We start from the raw sequence: 16,095 nt of genomic DNA, 5'->3' as shown, positions 1-16,095 counted from the left end.
ATTGTGAGTGTTGTTGGAGATTTTGATGTTTTGATCATATTGTGAATCTAGATCTGTCTGCTCGGTTCATATAATCATATTGGTGCAGTGTAAGACTAAAATAATCAGTCATTACATAAGCCATCAAGTAATAATTTTGATGAGAAGAGAAAACATGGCACGAATACTTCTAAAAGGATTTCCAAAATTAAGAAACAATGGACTCTGAAAGATTTTCTGAATTTCAGAAGATTGACTAATTCGCTGCAATTAAGCATCAGCTTCACCGTCGGGACGGAGCCTGAAATGTTGCAGAGCAGAAGTTCCATCCAAGCCTCTGCCATTGAAGTGAAGGTAGAAGTCTTTGAGCGTGGTTTCTCTGTACTTGGGAGGATTTTGTTCCGACAACAGTTCCTTTATGGGTCCATAAACTTGGGAAGTCGGATAAACCCCGATGCCAAAGAAGCTAGCAATTGACACTCTCGGACCTTCCCGATTCGCCAGCACTCGATGTTCCACGCTCTTGAACCTATCGTTTGAAATCAGCTGCAAAAATTCAATTCTAGTTAGACAATAATAATTTGATCAAATGGGGTCCATAAATTTGAATGCTGCAGAAGATCGCATTGCCTGCAGAAGATCGCCAATGTTGACGACGAAGGCACCGGGAGTTGGGGGAATTTCAACCCATTTGTTCTCGTGAAGAACTTGAAGGCCTCCGATTTGGTCTTGAAGAAGAACTGTCAAGAAATCATTGTCGGCGTGTTCTGTCGTGCCCAAAGTGAGCTCTGGCTGCGGACATGCTGGATAATAATGGCACAAAATACCTAGACCCTTGTCGCATTCCATGTCGCTCAGGTGGTTCGTGTTCAAGCCAAGAGCCTCCGACAGTAGCCCGAATAAAACTCTCCCCAGTTTCTTCATTTCCTTTGAGTACTCGAATAAGATCTCTCTGCAACAAACACCCACAAATTAAGAAACCTAAAAAGGTTCGATCTTTACTTCAAATTGACAAACCCATCTGAATTAAGCTATATAAGGTAAGCGAAAATGAAGGGATCATGGACAATTAGCAAATTACCGGCAAACTTCGGGCAGGTCTTGAGGGTTGGGAAGATTAGGGGCCATGAAACAGAGGAAGGTGTCTCTCCAATTGGCGGCGGGTGCGGTGTAGAGATCGAAATTACTGTTGTAAACCATGGATTTTGTGTTGTGGCGAGTGTAGTGTTGCTTCTTGATTTGGGTATCTTGTTCGTAAAATCTGCGTGTCCCATTTTTGATCTCCTCCACAACACTGGCCGGAACCCCATGGTTGAGCAGTTGGAAGAAACCCCATTTCTCAGACGCTTCTCGGACTCTCTCCACCACGTCTCTGCGTTTCGATGGATCTCCGTCGATGCCTTCGAGGTCTATCACCGGAATGCTCAGTTGCGCTTTGCCGGAAACATGGGTCTGGCAGGGATCCGGCGGCCGGTAAAATATCCGCGGGATCTCAGTTAGGCCGCTGTCGACTAGGCCTTTAACTCCGGCTTTGGTGTCGTCGAAAAGTTTCAGTTCGGCGGCTCTGTCGAAGGGCTCGTCGGCGTTGGACGCCGGAGTTAAGCTAACTCTGTCCACTCCATCCACCGCCTGGACTTGGAGAACCATTGTAAGTGATTTTTCTGTGAAGTGATTTTAAAATCTCAATCTCCAATTTTATAGTGCTTAGACTCATTAAAAATTGAACATTAAATTTATAATTTAACCTAAATAAAATCCATTCTATAAGATATTATGATCGTGGGTACCCTCACCTCAAATTTCTATTAAAAAAGTGCGGTTTAAATTCTGCAAATAATAGTTGGGCTAATTAATTTAGGGACAGCAGGAAGAGTCTAGAATTTTTTAATAAAGAATAATAAATGAAGAAGGAATCAAAAATTAAATGCAAGAGAGAGTAAAACAAGTGGACGCATAGAGATTGGTGAGACAAGCAAATCTTTATTAGTATTTGAATTCTCAGCATCTAACGAGATCAAATACAACTCATTTAAATACACAAAGTATGATCCACATGATACTTTCAAAATAGAAATGTTGTTTGACAAGAGAGGAGGTGACGTGGTGGCGTGTAGGGGTGTACAAATGTGGTCGAAAAATCGATCCGACTGAATCGATATTAATCTGACTCTTTTTCCCTCTGACGCCACAACAACGCTATCGTCGACAATCTTTGAAGGGTAAACTTTCATCTCTCACTTTTCCTTACATCATTTAATCTCTCAAATTTTTTGTTTAGTTAAATTTTCTTCTTCAATGCCTTAGATATATTTTATTTTCTTGTTTCTCCATTTTTTGTTCTGGATCCTCTTCTTGGTTGATCTAACACTTCCAACCAATAATAATTTTTCCTCCCTAAAAAGTTTTACTTACCCATAAATTTTTTTTTAATTAACTCATTCTCATCACTCTTACACTTTTTTTTTTTTAAATCTTAAGCAAAACAAATGTAAATTAAGCTATGAAATTGATACAGCTTCCATTTTCCAAGGTTGTTATTAACACACAAATGATACTTTGATACAAACATATTATAACATTATTTAATGACCCGAAAGTCCTGCTGGAGTGTTCTGTTCCTTGCAATTTAAAGATCTGCTTCTGCTCGAGTCAGCTTGAAATGCTCCAAAGTAGAAGTTCCAAGGCCGTCTGAACGGAACTGAATATTGAAGTCTCTGATTGTGGTTTGTGTGTACATTGCAGGATTTTGTTCTGAAAGCAACTCCTTTATGGGCCCATACACTTTGGAGCTCGGCGAAGCCACGTTCGAGAAGATGCCCGCCACCGATATTCTCGGACCATCCTCGTTTGCCACAACCCTATGCTTGACGCTTTTGAACCTGTCATTTGTAATTAGCTGCATTCAACAACAACAAAACCAATTAGTTAGATGCAGTCGCATCGCTATATCATATAATGGGTTCATTCTTTTTTTATGATGCCAGAAAGTAGAAGCAGAAACAGAGAGGATTTTTGTTTTGCCTGCATAAGATCTCCGATGTTGACCACTAACGCGCCGTCGACCGGAGCCACGCCCACCCACTCATTCCTGTAACGAATCTGCAGGCCACCGATTTGGTCTTGCAACAGTACGGTGATGAAATCGGTGTCGCTGTGCTCCGGTATGCCGATGGCAAATTCCGGCTGTGGGCATGATGGGTAGTAATGGTATACAAATGCAAGCCCCTCACTGCACCCGATATTGTTCAAGTAATTTGGGCTCAGGCCCAGACCCTCCGACAGCAATTCCAGCACTAATTTCCCAATTTCCATCACTCGTTTCGAATAATCCACCATTATATCTCTGCACAAAGACAAACAGAGGGAGGTTAGATAAAATCTCTGCAGAAACAGAGGTTAGATAGAATTAATGTACCTGCAAATTTGGGGCAATTGCTGTGGATTGGGAGGATTGGGAGCAAAAACGGAGCTAAAAGTATCCCTCCAATTGGCCGTGGCAGTGGTGTAGAGATCGAAATTACTGTTGTAAACAAAAGGCTTGGTGATGTCGCGAGTATAGTACTGTTTCTTCACTTCCGTGTCCTGTTCGTGAAACCTGCGAACGCCGTCTCTCATCTCTTCAAGGACGCTCGCCGGAATCCCGTGGTTAATTACTTGGAAAAACCCGAATTCCTCCGATGCTTCTCGGATTCGGTCCACGATGTCTTTCCGTTCGCCGCCTTCTAAGTCTATCACTGGAATGCGGATTTGGGATTCGCCGGAAACGTTGTCGGAGTCATGATCGTGTTCCGGTGGGCGGTAGAAGATTCGAGGAATCTCGGAAATTCCGGCGTCGATTAGGCCCTTAACGCCGGCTTTAGTGTCGTCGAAAGCTTTGAGCTCGGTGGGTCGATGGTAGTTTTCGTCGGCTTTGGATAGGGGAGTGAGGATGAGTCCATTGATTCCAGAGGCTGCGACCGCCATTATCGATCTGCTTCACTTCCTGTGTCTACCAAATCAAAACAAGTGTTTTCTTTTAAAAGTGTGAAGTGCTGTGGGCAGTGGTTGCAACTGTAACGGTATAAATACAGAAATGAAACGATGATACTGAATGATAGGGCAGGTTGACTGTTCATCGTCCTGCTCATGAATTTTCAAAATTAGACTGGAATCTGGACAAGTAGATAATAGATGGATGAATCTTTTGAGTTTGGGATTTCCAATTTGGTTTCTTTTTGGTTCAACGGGAATGATCCAACCTCTCACGTCTAGGGAGCTGTAAATGGGTTGAAATATAGGATTTTCTATTATCATATCATCGTAAATATGAAAAAACTACCCATTTATTAAAATGTTTAACTGGATGGATTAAGATAACTTTCTCATTTATAGATATCTAACCAAATCAAATGTATTGAATTATTACTATTTATTCAACCTGTAGGTCTTTATTTATTTTTAAATCTAAATATTAGTTTGGTTCGTGTATTTTAAAATATTTATCTCAATGCCTACATTTTTAACTTGAGTCATTTTAGTCCCTATAATTTTAGAATGTTCATCTTGTACTTTTATTAAAAAGTGATTATTTTAATCTCTATAGCAAGCAGTAGAAAAATGAGCTTGGAGACTCTTTTCTTTTTCTCCTAGGATGTTTACCAGTTCCACGTGTCTAAAATTTTTATTTAAACTTATTACGTCTTTTTTATCAACATTATAGGTTTAACGTTTACGAAGCAATTTCAATAAATTAATTTTGTCAATATAAATATAATTTAGAAATAGTTGACATTTATTTGAGGTTGAAAGTTGAAACCTCTAAACTTCAATCAATTTAATAGAATAATCATGTGAAAAGCATTAAACTAATAGAGTTAGAACATAAAATTGTGTTTTTTAAGAAGATAGAACTCATAAAGGTTAGATATCAAAATTATAAATAAACGTAAGTAAAATTAGAAAGTTGGAGTTTTAACCAATGGAATTGAAGGTAAAGAAAATGAATTTTCTAGGAAAGGTGGCGTGTTTGACCAACTATTTACAATAAGTCGATAAATAACTGGTGAAGGGGAGAATAATCAAACAAAATATTTGAAAAATTAGCCATTTCTCGCAAGGCCTAGGAAAGTTGTTGTAGAATGTGTGGTTTAAATTATTCATGCACGGTGGAGCTATATGGTCCTTTTAAATGCTGCAGAATTAATTGACATTTCTATCAATGTATTAAATTTATCATAAATTTTTTAAATCATTGATACTTTTTCATGTTTAATAGTATGATATCTTTTTATCATTACAATTCAAGCCTTATGTCTACTTTAAAAAAAAAAAACATTATATCATAAATCATGTATTAAATGAAATATTGTATGGAAAAAAAATTTAATGGATGAAAATTTACCTTGTAATATTGACAACATGAACTACGGTGATCAAGAAGTCATGAATTTGAATCTCCACCTCTCTTGATATGTATGTACTTTGACATATTGATTAGAATAATATTATCATATTTGTAAATAAATATTTTCAAATATAATAACTTAAAAAAAAATTTGTATGCCTATTTAGACTTTTTACATAATTTTCTTTTTATCGTCGGATATCACTTCTTTACTCTCATAACCTCTTTTTTTTTGTCATATATGCAAGTATTACTATGTTAATAGTGGGTCATATTATACATGATATTTCACAAATATCTATTTTTTTCAAATATTTACAAATCTAGATTTCCAAGATTAAAAGAAATTCTAATTTTTCCTTAATAAATGTCATTATATTACATTTATTATTATATTTTAAAATGTATTGATGGTCATTTAATGTAAATATTGAAATTAATGATAAAATTTTAAGAATAATTAAACAAATATAGTAACTAATCAATGACTTAATTTTTCGGTGTATATTATTTTTTTAAAGTCTAAAGTTTATAGGGTTTAAGGTTTCATTTTTTTTCTTTTATTAAAAAGAAAAATTGTATATAGTGGGTCTAGTTATTGGTTTAGATTTAAGATTTAGAGTTTAATTAATTTATTAAAAATATATAAATATGAGTATATGATAAACAAGTTTATATCTTCACAAATCTGTAAATATTTGAATTTCTAGACATTGATGTAATTAGGTGGCTGATGTTATCCTAAACTAAATGTTTTGGCTAAAGTTGTTGGGCTTGTGCCACTATTTTATTGTTAGGCGTTCCTTATATCTATTGGTGCGTATCTAGCAAGAAGGAATTTGGATGGTTAAATTATAATTTGAATATTAGTAATTTAGGTTGTTAAATGGACGGGGTCAGTAACATATAGATAAATGGATCACGTACAATTATGCAAAATTAAAAAAAAAAATACTTGTCTATATATTACTAAACCACGTAAGAATTTATCTTCACGAGGATAGTTTTTTCCGAAGAGTATTATTATCATACCCACATATATCATCTTCGAGTAAAGATACCCTTTTGTTGAAGGTTAGGTTTTTGTATTGGCATATATTATTTCAACTTGTAACATATGGTACTCGATCACTGCTTCCAAGTACTTTTTATATCATTTCTTATTGAAAAAGTAGGAGCAATTAGTGTCCTTGAACGTATGACCAACCTTTGCTAATCTGGCATCCTTCATCTTATTGGTACCAACTAGTGATAATACAAAATAATATTCACCTAGTGTCTATCAACTATGCCTTGAAGCCTAATCTTAGGTCTTGATTCCTTCCATGGATGAACCTTCTGGAGAGCAATATTGAAATATTACTAGTCAAACTTATGAAATTGCTATGAACAAATATCCTACCAAATAATTAGAGCATGCATCAGTTTTGACATGTGGATTGATGTTATATATCTTGATTATTAACAAAAGACTGGCCTACAACTACGACAACAGCAAGAAAAAAATATGCATATAAGTTAAGAAATTGACAACAATTTTGTTATTGGAATTTATCTTTGAATTTTACATCAGAAACACCATATAACCAATTAAGATGGGAACTCAAACTGCTTTGACATTTTTCAATCAAACGAAGAACATAGAATCCATCACTCTGTTTCCTTTATCTTCCTTAAAAACAACTAAACATTATCTGCTTGACTCAGCTTGAAACGCTGCAAAGTAGAAGTTCCAAGGCCGTCTGAACGGAACTGAATATTGAAGTCTCTAACTGTGGTTTCTCTGTATATCGCAGGATTTTCTTCTGACAGCAACTCCTTTATGGGCCCATACAATTTGGAGGTCGGTAAAGAAAGCGTGGAGAAAATCCCCGCCACTGATATCCTCGGGCCCTCGCTGTTTGCTAAAACCCTATGCTTAACGCTTTTGAATCTGTCGTTCGTTATTAGCTGCATCCAAAACCAAAACCACCAACAAATTTTCCTTCAATTCATTTCAATTGAACACAAAAACATGGAGACTCTGCACAGACTTGCCTGCATAAGATCTCCGACGTTGACGACCAACGCTCCGGCGACAGGTGGCACGTCAGCCCACTTGTTCTGATGACGAATTTGGAGGCCGCCAATGTGGTCTTGCAACAGCACCGTGATGAAGTCGTTATCAGTGTGCTCCGATGTTCCGATGGTCAATTTGGGCTGTGGGCATGGTGGGTAATAGTGGCACACAAGTGCCAGCCCCTCGCTGCACCCTATGTCGTTCAAGTAATTTGGGTTCAGCCCAAGAGCCTCCGACAGCAATTCAAGCAGCAATTTCCCAATTTCCATCACCCGTTTCGAGTAATCCACTAGAATATCTCTGCACAAACAGAGGTTACAACACATCAGGAATATTCTCTTTGGCTTTTGTTTTTGAGCCCAAAATCAGCGCATTACCTGCAAAATTCAGGCAAGTCTAGCGGATTTGGGGCATTCGGAGCACCTATGTACCCAACCGTATCCCTCCAATTGGTGGTGGCTGCGCTGTACAGATCGAAATTGCTGTTGTAAATCAAAGGTTTGGTGAGATCGCGGGCATAGAATTGTTTCCTCACTTCCGTGTCCTGTTCGTGAAATTCCCGAACCGCATCTTTCATCTCTTCAAGAACGCTGGCCGGCATCCCGTGGTTAATCAGTTGAAAGAAACCCAATTTCTCCGACGCTTCTCGGATTCTGTCGACGGTATATTTGCGTTTGAGTGAATTTTTGTTGACGTGCTCCAGGTCTATCACCGGAATATGGATTTGGGTTCGGCCGGAAACATTGTCGGAGTCATCATCGTCCGGTGGGCGGTAGAAGATGCGTGGAATCTCAGAAATTCCGGCGTCGATTAGGCCTTTAACGCCGGCTTTAGTGTCGTCGAAAGCTTTGAGTTCGGTGGGTCTATGGAAGTTTCCGTCGGCTTTGGATATCGGAGTTAGGACGAGTCCGTTGACTTCTGAGGCTGCAACCGCCATTGTCTCGGTGCTTGGATTGGATGCAACCGCTTCGTGTTTTCAAACTGCTTTGGGGCAGTGGTTCCCCTTGTAACGTAATAAATACAAAAATGATGGGGCCGTTTGTCCGTTTTTGTCTTCGTCTTCGTCCCTTTAAAAATACTTTAAAATTAGATTTAGATAATATTTTTTTATTACAACAATTAAAAAATGTGGGAGATCAATCTCGACTTCCATGCAATTAACTGAGTTATGTTCAAGATAATTAGATGCACATTTAAATGTTGTTGTGTAGTAGCAACAGGTTTGAATGTTGACATCCAATATCCAAGTTCGAGTCTTCCTACGTTTAGAACTGAATAAAAAAAAAATTAGATAATCAGAAGATGTGCATATTCTAATCAAATTAGGAATTCAAGATTTTAAATGGATCCAATAAATTGATTGTCGTGTTCAACCAACTCATTGATAAATAATACATTTATTTTGGAACAGTGTAAATAACAACACAACGTTGATGCTCTTTATATTTTAATGATTTCCTCCAAATGAGATTACACTTGGTTCCCAAATTCAAATACAACTTATCCATCATGTATGAAAAATCTCATCCGTAAGGATAAATTCAATTTTCTTATCTACTAAAGTCAATTAATTTATTACAATTTGGAAAATAAAGTTATTAAAATTTTATCGATAAATATAAACAAATTTTGGTTAAGATAAAAAGTCTATAGATTTGCCATAAAAATAATAATAATATTGTAACAATTTTTTATGTCCAAAGGTATATATCCATATGATGAAGAAGTCAGGCAACCAACAAAGTAAGCACAAGATTTTCCATTTTCACTACCAAATGTTGGGAAAAAAAAAGCACGTTTGAAAATAAGTCATTTGATTTGACACAGAATCGCAGAGAATAATGAACCAAAATTTTGAACATAAAATAAAAGGTTAGATGCAGAAAAATTTAGCTCTCCTTAGTATCGTCAAAAGCTTTAAGTTCGGTGGGTCTGTGGAAGTTGGCGTCGGCTTTGGATGCCGGCGTGAGGGCGAGAACGGTCACTCCGGAGGCGTCCGACATTTTCGATTGGCTTCAATGAACAAATTCTACTTCTACTTCACTTTGGTTATAAAGACAGCCTGGGTCTGGGCCAGCCCTCCTCATCGTAACGTTTTAAATAATTGGATTAAATACTATTTTCACTTTTTGTTTTCTTCATTTCTGTACTCTGCTTTTAAAACCATAATTTTTTTTTGTTCATTTTAATATTTCTAAAACGTATTTTTTATACTTTTAAAGAGTAACTATTTTAATTTTTTAACACAAATTTTATAATCAAATTTCTAAGCGAGCATAGCTTGCAAGTAATCAATTTTGGAAAGTCTAATTAGGTAAAATTTAAAGGATTTAAAATATAACTTTTCAAGTAACCAATTCTGGATTTTAAAAATTAATTAATATTAAGGTGAGATACAAAATATATTAGTAAATTGGGTGATGGGTACCATCTGAAGTTGTTTCATGACAAAACTATAAATTTTATACCATTCAATCATTTTTATATAATTACTAAATAGCCTATCAATATACACATCCAAAAAAAATGGTTATCACTTAGGATATTCTGGAGCTTATGCTGTGGTGGTTTCTGACTAAATTTGTTGGGCTTGGGCCTCCATTTTATTATTAGGCCTTATATATATTTGAGTTAAAACAATATAAAATGTGAGGTAGAGGTTCGAGCTATCGAAGATATATACGATAATTAATTGAGTTATATTTAAATTGACACAACTTTTAGGGAAGCAACCTTTTTTAGTAGAACATGTGGGATGAGAGATGAAATTCATAACCTCTTGATTGAAGATATATGTCAGGTATCAATTATAGCTAATCTATGCTCGTTTTGGCGGGCAACAAAATTTCATGTTTGGGAGGAGTGCAGCTGTATAATTCTGGGTAGAGGTAGTCATTTGTCACAAGCTTGGAATTGTTTTGCCAAATTAGAGTTGTTTACGCGCTATAAATATTATATCTACCTCTCCACAGGTGTCATCTTTTGAGTACAAATAATAACAAAAACTAATCTCTGAATCTGGCTCAAACTATAATAACATATATTAATCTGAATGTGGCTCAAATTATATTATAACACACAAATTATTAAGATGGGAAGTTTTCAATCAAACGAAGAACACAACATAGAGTCCATCACTCTGTTTCCTTTAGTTTCCTCCCACAACTAAACTAAACATCTCCTTGACTCAGTTTGAGATGCTGTAAAGTAGAAATTCCAGGCTTGTCCGAACGGAACCGACTATTGATGTCTCTGATTGTGGCTTCTCTGTATATTGCAGGATTTTCTTCTGACAGCAACTCCTTAATGGGTCCATACAATTTGGATGTTGTTAAACCAAGCGTCGAAAAAATTCCCGCCACTGATATTCTTGGACCCTCAGTGTTCGCTACAACCCTATGCTTAATGCTTTTGAATTTGTCGTTCGTTATTAGCTGCATCCAAATCAAACCCAATTACCACCCAGAAAAGTTCCTTCAATTCAACACAAAAAAAAGAGAGATTCTGCAGAGACTTGCCTGCATAAGATCTCCGATGTTGACGACAAATGCTCCGGCAACAGGGGGCATGTCCACCCACTTGTTCGGATGACGAAACTGGAGGCCGCCGATGTGGTCCTGCAACAACACCGTGATGAAGGTGTTATCGGTGTGCTCCGATGTTCCGATGGTCAATTTGGGCTGTGGGCATGCTGGGTAATAGTGCCCCAAAAGTGCAAGCCCTTCGCTGCACCCAATCTCGTTCAAGTAATTTGGATTCAGCCCAAGAGCCTCCGACAGCAGTTCAAGCAGCAATTTCCCAATTTCCATCACCCGATTCGAGTAATCCACTAGAATACCTCTGCACAAACAGAGGTTAATTACATCAGGAATCGTCTCTGTTTAAAAGGGCTTTTATTTTTGGGTCAAAAATCAGCACATTTACCTGCAAATTTCAGGCAATTCTAGCGGATTTGGGGGATTCGGAGCACTTATGTACGCAAACGTATCCCTCCAATCGGTGGTGGGTGAGCTATACAGCCTTATATTACTGTTGTAAATCAAAGGTTTGGTGAGATCGCGGGTATACAATTGTTTCCTCACTTCAGTGTCCTGTTCGTGAAATCTCCGAACCGCATCTTTCATCTCTTCAAGAACGCTCCCCGGAATCCCGTGGTTAATCAGTTGGAAGAAACCCAATTTCTCTGACGCCTCTCGGATTTTGTCGACGGTGTATTTGCGTTTGAGTGAATTTTTGTTGACGTGCTCCATGTCTATCACCGGAATCTGGATCTGGGTTCGGCCGGAAACATTGTCGGAGTCATCATCGTCCGGTGGGCTGTAGAAGATGCGTGGAATCTCAGAAATTCCGGCGTCGATTAGGCCTTTAACACCGGCTTTGGTATCATCGAAAGCTTTGAGTTCGGTGGGTCTATGGAAGTTCTCGTCGGCTTTGGATATCGGAGTGAGGATGAGTCCGTTGACACTGGAGGCTGCGACCGCCATTGTCTCTGTTATCACTTCACCAAATACACATTTGCTAAACCAGAAATTAATAAAGGCAAATTAGTTACAAATTCCTCTGTGTAACAGAAATTAATTTTGCAGTCGATGATGTAGTCAATAAAAGTTATTACCTTGAAATCACAGCGTTCTTGCTTGAATCTTCTCCTTCTCTTCTGGATCTGTACAGTCTCTGGTGTGTTGGGTTCTACTCTCTCTCTCTTCAAATCTGCTTATTATCCATTCGCAAGAAAAGGAAATATTTCTATCAAAATAAAACGCCTTATCGAAATCTCAACGCGTGGTTCTCATTGTAACATAAATATTAAATAATACAGAAATGATGTGGCCGTTTGTCTTTTTCCCATAAGAATTATTAAAATTAGACTACATATGTACACATCCTTTTTTGTATTTAAGATTTTTAACCCAGTCATTTCTAAAAAAATAAAAGTTGAGTTATTTTTGCAATATTTTAGGAGCTCAGTTAGGGAACCATTCAGCATGTCATATTGCATTGAAATTTTATATAGTTAGAAATTTTAAAACTGTTGCAACTAATGAGATATTGCCTAGTAATTTAAACATTAAATTTATAATAGTCGAGATTATGGAGCCAAATCAACCTCGAAACAAGTCGGGACGAATCAGAATAATAGAGGGAAATGAAGAAATGATGAAAACAAAAGCGGGCTACTGCAGGGTCATTACATTTAAGTATAAATAAGAAGTGTGAAAATCCAATCCGCAGATATAGCCATGATCATTCCCTCGTCAAGGACAAGGGTGTCCTACGTATCTCTGTCCGCATTAGGTATAGTTCTCACGACTTTGCTTTTGGTTCCACCCAAAAGGCATCATACCAGTGAAGATAATTGTCTTCTCTTATATACCTATGATCATTCAGGACTTTGTTTGTAATCGTCTTACAAATCCAACACCTCGACTTCGAGTTAGCCAAAAATATTTTTGAGGAAAGAGCTTGGATTTGGACTTAATTTGATAACTTTAATCAAGTAAAGATTGTTTCAAATATTTATGAGAAAACATCTCCCCACCTCTTTCTCCAAGAATTAAGTTCACCAGGTTCCTCTTTCTTCACGATCTCCTCACCTTTTCTCAAATATTAAAAAAAAAAAAAAAGAACCTTGAGAGTTGAGACAACAAGGAGAAATAAAAACAATGGACGGTTTCAACGGATTTGAAAAAAAATTCTCACATATCTTTCTCTTGACATATAAGATTTCATACGCAGAAACGACATATTACATATTTAAAAAAATAATAATAATGTTTTACGAAACTGCATGTCGTCTTTCGAATAGAATTTAAGAGACGAATGTCAATTAAAGATATTGTCTCAGTAGATAAGAAGGGCTTAATTTTTTTAAAATAAATCTAAGATTGTAATATTTTAATAATATTTGAAAAAAAAAACTCCCATAAAAGTTAACAAATTTTAGTGTTGAAAGGTACGATTAAAAATTGGAGATCACTGATGTACTATTTGAAAAAAAAAAAAAAGATAAAGGAAAAATAAATCTTAAAAGCAGTACGTTTTAGAAATAATTTATATGATTTCACGTAGGTTGTACTGTTTCCAAGTAAATGTTGAGTTCTAGCACATTATAATGGTTTCATTTCCATGTGCAGATGAGTTTCACTTTAATGTGTGTGGTTCAAATGATATGAACCTGGACTATATTGATTATTGGGCCAAACACACATAAAAGCCCAATTATTATCTTTCTTCTCCATTAAGTTTGTTGCCCTCTTTCTTTAAATATATATGAAGTTTATTTTACCACCCACCCGAGAGAAAAACAGAAGCAAAAGAGGGAGGCTGGTGGCGCCATTTTTACCGGCGGAGGAAGAGGGAAAAACGAGATCTTGGTCCGTAGAGCGTCCTCGGTAGTTCGTTCTCGTGATTCTTATGAGGTTTTTCATTCTGTATTCTTAAGTAACTATTGTTGTAGTGCTTAGAAACTAGGTGGCTATTGTTATAGCATCTAGAGAACGTTTTAGCGAAAGTGAGACCATTGTAGTATTCCCATTACAGTGGAAGCTGCATATTGCAGAAGGCTGGACATAGCTCTGAACTTGGAATGAACCAGTATATTTTTTGGCATTTGTTTTCTATCCTTATCTCGTATTTTCTTTATTGTATTGATAGAAGTGTGACTTGTTCATATTTTGGAAGGGGAAAATTCTAATTAGATGGTGTTGAATTGCTCTTGTTTAAGAACTAGTAATATTATATTACTGCATGTATATATTTCTTCCAACACCAATATAGTGGACCATTTGTATGTTATTCATGTGAGATGGCTGCAAAATTTATGGAGAAATTATAATCGACCGCAAATAGTTTTGTTATATTTATAAATATAGCCCATGGAATAATATTTTACAAATATAAGAATTTTGTAGGGTGGAGGGATTTTATCAATAATATCTATGTTTTAGAAAAAGGCTTATTTCCTTCCATTAGAAGGGAGAAAAAAAGGTCTATCACACAGCTATCAACAATTCAAACACATTTATCATCCCTAATAGAGAGGTGCGAGATTGAAATAAGTTAATAGTTTGTTTTTTTCAAAAGTTGTGCTATATTTACACCCACACACAAAAAAAAAAAAAAAAAAGAAGAAGCCTTGTGCTAGATTGCTATATGTACACTTATCTTAAAATTATATAATAATTGGTAACAATAACTTTTAAAAAATGATTTTTAAATGGTTTGATAAACAATATTAGATCTAATTTGCTAATAGAAGATCTAATATAACAGTTAACAAGTTTAATCTTAAACAGCAGCCCAACCAAAACAGTGTTCAACAAAATTAAAGAACGATAAAGATGAAAACAGAGGAGTTTAAGGGAAGAGATGGACACACAAATTTAAAGTGGTTCGATCAAGAAGATCTACATCCACTGTTGAAGGCCATCTATTAAACAATGATCAAGAAATCAGCAGCTCAAACAAAGAATCGAAGCAACACTCTCTTCAAATCAGTGCTTCTATTCTTCATGCACTCCCATGGAGATTTACAGCCACTAAACACCAATTCTTGGACAGTACCCAGCTCCCACAAAAATTCCAGAAAGATTGAAAAAATCAGAACCTAGGATGGAAGAAGAATTTGTCACCCTATTACAAAAATGGCTCTCTCTTTGCAATCTCTCTCACTCTCTCTGCACCACACTCTGCCACCCCAACAACCGTTTATCTGTAGGTGGCATAACAAACTTCTTGGGTAAAGGCCCAGTTGAATAAAAAGCCCGAATCGAATTTGTTTGGATGGGTAAAAATACCCATATGAGTTGGATAAAAAGACTTGAGCTGAGTCACCAACACCTGTCCACCTAGTTGATTAAAAAACACCAAGAAAAGTCAAATACAAATTATCTGTCAATAATATAGCATGGTTAATGCACAATTTCATAATACATGTTCAATAATTTAATCAATTTAGCATTGTATTATTAGAGCATACAATGTCACTAAAAAAAGGAACCTAAGAAGGTTCAGAATTCTAGAAAGTTTACACATTTTGTACGGTAAAATTACACTTTTCTCGAAAAGCTTATTTTAAAAAAGCCATCTTTAGATTATCAAAATGAGAAGAAGGATTATAGAGTGAATTCCCTCGAAGGAGTTTATAAAAGCAATATAGATGTGGCTTTCATCAAGAGTACAGGAGAAGTGGGTATTGGAATTACAATAAAAAATTCAAGGGACTGAGTTATGGTGAATGGCTAGAGGAGTCGTTGCTGGAGATTATGATGCTTTTGGAAGTTGAATGTGTTGATATTATGTCTTAATCTATCTTTATTAGTTTGATTTTAAATATACATTTATATCTACATATCAAAATTATTTTAATAATTAAATGTTGTACTACAGTAGTTGTATAATAGAATTAGTTGGGATAAAAGCAATGACACACGACGCAATATTGAATGGATTGATGAGTATATGGTCATGACTTTTATCTTAATCATAATCACAACTATTGGTTGCACATGTTACCATTCCAAATCTGGATCTCAAGCATACATGATATTGTATTATAGAAAAACTTAGTTCTTTAAGTTGAAAAGTAACTTATTCCTTAACACCATTAAATATTTAACAATTTCAAAAACAAAAGAAAAACTTTTCAATGATATCATAAAAAAGGTGCCTCCTA

At 36.1% G+C, this 16,095-nt stretch overlaps 4 protein-coding genes and 1 long non-coding RNA gene across 6 annotated transcripts; 1 reads left to right on the top strand and 4 right to left on the bottom strand.

Annotated features, from left to right (window-relative positions):
• Nucleotides 1-37: 37 nt before the first annotated feature.
• Nucleotides 38-1,650, bottom strand: LOC111016519 (1-aminocyclopropane-1-carboxylate oxidase homolog 1). Its single transcript, XM_022291960.2, has 3 exons — nucleotides 1,061-1,650; nucleotides 610-931; nucleotides 38-525 (listed from the first exon to the last, which is right to left on the bottom strand). The coding sequence occupies exons 1-3, from the start codon at nucleotides 1,624-1,626 to the stop codon at nucleotides 250-252; spliced, it is 1,164 nt and encodes a 387-aa protein (XP_022147652.1). The 5' UTR covers nucleotides 1,627-1,650; the 3' UTR covers nucleotides 38-249.
• On the top strand, nucleotides 1,493-4,174 carry LOC148211115 (uncharacterized). Of its 2 annotated transcripts, none has more exons than XR_015790779.1 (2): nucleotides 1,493-1,627; nucleotides 2,722-4,174. It is a non-coding gene; the product is annotated as an uncharacterized LOC148211115 (long non-coding RNA). The 2 variants fall into 2 exon arrangements; XR_015790780.1 differs by lacking the exon at nucleotides 1,493-1,627 and adding an exon at nucleotides 2,068-2,198.
• Nucleotides 2,473-3,942, bottom strand: LOC111016539 (1-aminocyclopropane-1-carboxylate oxidase homolog 1). Its single transcript, XM_022291983.2, has 3 exons — nucleotides 3,395-3,942; nucleotides 3,001-3,322; nucleotides 2,473-2,875 (listed from the first exon to the last, which is right to left on the bottom strand). The coding sequence occupies exons 1-3, from the start codon at nucleotides 3,940-3,942 to the stop codon at nucleotides 2,606-2,608; spliced, it is 1,140 nt and encodes a 379-aa protein (XP_022147675.1). The 3' UTR covers nucleotides 2,473-2,605.
• A 2,706-nt stretch (nucleotides 4,175-6,880) lies between the features above and the next one.
• Nucleotides 6,881-8,682, bottom strand: LOC111016571 (1-aminocyclopropane-1-carboxylate oxidase homolog 1). The gene is made up of 3 exons (XM_022292016.2): nucleotides 7,799-8,682; nucleotides 7,400-7,721; nucleotides 6,881-7,312 (listed from the first exon to the last, which is right to left on the bottom strand). Exons 1-3 carry the CDS (start codon nucleotides 8,356-8,358, stop codon nucleotides 7,046-7,048), a joined length of 1,149 nt encoding a protein of 382 aa, XP_022147708.1. The 5' UTR covers nucleotides 8,359-8,682; the 3' UTR covers nucleotides 6,881-7,045.
• Nucleotides 8,683-10,440: 1,758 nt separating this feature from the next.
• On the bottom strand, nucleotides 10,441-12,196 carry LOC111016581 (1-aminocyclopropane-1-carboxylate oxidase homolog 1). The gene is made up of 4 exons (XM_022292026.2): nucleotides 12,037-12,196; nucleotides 11,346-11,939; nucleotides 10,940-11,261; nucleotides 10,441-10,855 (listed from the first exon to the last, which is right to left on the bottom strand). The coding sequence occupies exons 2-4, from the start codon at nucleotides 11,903-11,905 to the stop codon at nucleotides 10,592-10,594; spliced, it is 1,146 nt and encodes a 381-aa protein (XP_022147718.1). The 5' UTR covers nucleotides 11,906-11,939; nucleotides 12,037-12,196; the 3' UTR covers nucleotides 10,441-10,591.
• Between the last annotated feature and the right edge of the window lie 3,899 nt (nucleotides 12,197-16,095).

This window comes from Momordica charantia, assembly GCF_013281855.1.
Source record: "Momordica charantia cultivar OHB3-1 chromosome 5 unlocalized genomic scaffold, Mcharantia_2.0 BLBB01000005.1, whole genome shotgun sequence".
NCBI classification, from domain to species: domain Eukaryota; kingdom Viridiplantae; phylum Streptophyta; class Magnoliopsida; order Cucurbitales; family Cucurbitaceae; genus Momordica; species Momordica charantia.
Note: the sequence above shows the minus strand (reverse complement) of the source record. Positions and strands in the feature narration are given on the sequence as shown.

Coding starts and splice junctions, on each gene's coding strand:
- LOC111016519 (XM_022291960.2), bottom strand. CDS start 1,626: ATGGTTCTCCAAGTCCAGGCGGTGGATGGAGTGGACAGAGTTAGCTTA. Junction 932..1,060: donor GACCTGCCCGAAGTTTGCCG/GTAATTTGCTAA, acceptor TGTTTGTTGCAG/AGAGATCTTATTCGAGTACT. Junction 526..609: donor ACATTGGCGATCTTCTGCAG/GCAATGCGATCT, acceptor GAATTTTTGCAG/CTGATTTCAAACGATAGGTT.
- LOC111016539 (XM_022291983.2), bottom strand. CDS start 3,942: ATGGCGGTCGCAGCCTCTGGAATCAATGGACTCATCCTCACTCCCCTA. Junction 3,323..3,394: donor CAATTGCCCCAAATTTGCAG/GTACATTAATTC, acceptor GTCTTTGTGCAG/AGATATAATGGTGGATTATT. Junction 2,876..3,000: donor ACATCGGAGATCTTATGCAG/GCAAAACAAAAA, acceptor TGTTGAATGCAG/CTAATTACAAATGACAGGTT.
- LOC111016571 (XM_022292016.2), bottom strand. CDS start 8,358: ATGGCGGTTGCAGCCTCAGAAGTCAACGGACTCGTCCTAACTCCGATA. Junction 7,722..7,798: donor GACTTGCCTGAATTTTGCAG/GTAATGCGCTGA, acceptor CTGTTTGTGCAG/AGATATTCTAGTGGATTACT. Junction 7,313..7,399: donor ACGTCGGAGATCTTATGCAG/GCAAGTCTGTGC, acceptor TTTTGGATGCAG/CTAATAACGAACGACAGATT.
- LOC111016581 (XM_022292026.2), bottom strand. CDS start 11,905: ATGGCGGTCGCAGCCTCCAGTGTCAACGGACTCATCCTCACTCCGATA. Junction 11,262..11,345: donor GAATTGCCTGAAATTTGCAG/GTAAATGTGCTG, acceptor CTGTTTGTGCAG/AGGTATTCTAGTGGATTACT. Junction 10,856..10,939: donor ACATCGGAGATCTTATGCAG/GCAAGTCTCTGC, acceptor ATTTGGATGCAG/CTAATAACGAACGACAAATT.